This window comes from Arvicola amphibius, chromosome 1, assembly GCF_903992535.2.
Source record: "Arvicola amphibius chromosome 1, mArvAmp1.2, whole genome shotgun sequence".
Lineage (NCBI taxonomy): Eukaryota > Metazoa > Chordata > Mammalia > Rodentia > Cricetidae > Arvicola > Arvicola amphibius.
In genome coordinates, this window is record NC_052047.1 from 147,021,010 (window position 1) to 147,023,329 (window position 2,320).

Here is a 2,320-nt window from a genome sequence, read left to right on the forward strand (position 1 = left end):
AATGTTCAGATAAAAACAAAGCCTGTGCCCAACGGGGCCACAGAGACAAACCCAATACCCAAACCAGTGCCCCCAAAGGCCATCACTGGAATAAGTGGCCCAGGCCAGTAGAGAGACCACGAGGGACATGTGCTGCTTGTCCACTTCAAACTTCGGTCATAATGGGAGTGGCTGCCCCTCGCTCCTCCCAATGACGTTCAGCCGTGACGGGCTGATCTGGAGCTGTGAGCTGAGTCCTCATGTTGCTTCCATCATGGCATGTCGGCAGCAACCATCAGGAGGCTAAGACACTATGACATCATTCTGGATTATGAGATGCAAAATCAGGCTTCCCGAGAGTACTGCTCCCCATCCCTAGCCCTAGCTTACCGTCTCTCTGTACATGGACTTCACGCAAAGTACCCAGGGCAGCTGCAGCCTTTCTGCAGCAATGAAGCCCTAAACCTGCACTAAAGAGGGCAAAACCTCTTTAGTCCTTGCCAAGTCGCAGAATTGCCACGCTGCAGACTCGAACACCTTGCTCTGCGATCTCACTCAAAGAGAAAACAGGGGATCACTGACTACCAACACTGAACTGGGGAGTCGCATAAGGCTGGCAGACCCCCATCTCCTGTCTTCTCACAGCCTTGGGTCTCTCGCACACATGGGGAACACGTATTCACACGTGTGTGAACTGGGAATACTCCTCTCCAAGGCCACCTGGGCTTCCTAGAGTGAGGGACTTTGAGCTTTAAAAACCAGCACAGTCTCACGAAAGCTGTGTCACCATTCCCCGTGGATTCATTCTTGTGACAAACTAGGGTGGGAAACTGGGACCCAAGGGGTAAGGAGTTGTTTCGGGGCCAAGGAGGCTTCAATTCCATCTCATGAGGCCATCTCGAGACATGTCACTAAGATCTGCTCTGGGAAACTGAGGCAGCTCTCTGCCTGCATCCAGTGGCTGGTTGGGGCAGCAGAGGTTCCAGACAGCAGTGGCCTTGGGAGTAATGGCCATGGTTGTCCCCGTGGCCTCCCACACAACCATGGCTCTTATAAAAAAAATAGCGCTGGGGAAAGGCCACGCACTGCCATGGGGGTGAGAACCTGGTAATAAGGATTGCTTTGGCAGCCCAAGTGGGACAATCCTCACTAATCTAAGCAGTAATCTAAGTCAGAGACCCTGTTGTTTCTTCTGTGCTCTGGCTTCTGCACAGTGGGGTAGGACTAAGTATTGTATCCCTGCCTGACTAGTAAAGGAGGTTAACCCAAGCTAAAGAGCTCATCGGGAGAGCGCTGGAGAGGCAATGGCAAGGGGAGCAAAGATGTCCTGCATGAAGGCATCTGTGGTACCCAATGGACAGAGGGATGATTCCGTCACAGTACAAAACCTCCTGGGTTGGTCTCCACTGGTCCTCATGCTTACTCTTCTTTGGGTTTGCCAGGATAACGCCGGGCCAGCCTGTAGTCCATATAGGTCCCCAGACAGGACCACAGGATGAAGCGCACCAGGAGGATGACAACCAGGAGCACCATGAGTGGGTCAGGGCCAAAGGTGTCCCCAAGCCAGGAAGTCATGCTGAGGCAGGAGGCCACCACACAGGCTGGAGCAAAGGCAACCTCTCTGGGGCCTGCGCTCAGTTCTGCCTTCCTGCCGGTGGCCCCTTCTGAGGGACAGACCCGTGCAGTCCACAAACAGTCCTTCCCACCGCACAGGGCCTCCCTGCCTGTGAGGGGACAGTTGGGGCTACAGGCGGCCTCCTTGGTCAAGAGGCCCGTGCACCATTCATGGGGAGCTAAGCACTCCGTGCACCGACAATGGCAGCATTGTCCAAAGGCCCTGGCGGCGGGAGGCCTGCGGGAGCCCGCCTCCCGCGCTGTCCCACCCGCGGCCCTGCCCGCCAGGCTGACGTAATGCCCAAACATCCTCGCGGCGGTGGCAGCTGCAGGGCGAAGCGGCCGCCTCCTCCGGGCCTTTCCGGCTGCCGCAGACAATCGGGCTCTTTCTCTCCCCAATTAGCTATCACTTCTGGAGGCCGGCGCAGTCCAAGGCTGGGCGGGCTGTGCAGCAGCAGCAGCAGCAGGCCCGCACCGAGCGGGGGCCACGAGGCTTGCAGGGAGGCCCGGCCCCAGCAGGGAGGGCGGCAGGGAGACTGTACTAATTGAAAAGAGGAGAGAGGCACAGAGAGGGGAAACAGTCGGCTGGAGCCCAGAGGTGACCCCAGACATGGCTCAATTAGCACACAGGCTGTGCGCAGAGTCCCCAAGGCAGCTCCAGCCTGTGGCAGCATGGGGGTGGTCAACACAGACCGCCCCAGAAAGGGTCTGGAACCTGGGAGGAGGG

The 2,320-nt window shown here is 57.5% G+C and overlaps 1 protein-coding gene across 1 annotated transcript; it reads right to left on the reverse strand.

Annotated features, from left to right (window-relative positions):
- Window positions 1–1,398: 1,398 nt before the first annotated feature.
- On the reverse strand, window positions 1,399–1,554 carry Smim38 (small integral membrane protein 38). Its single transcript, XM_038337837.1, has one exon. The coding sequence runs from the start codon at window positions 1,552–1,554 to the stop codon at window positions 1,399–1,401; it is 156 nt and encodes a 51-aa protein (XP_038193765.1).
- Window positions 1,555–2,320: the final 766 nt, after the last annotated feature.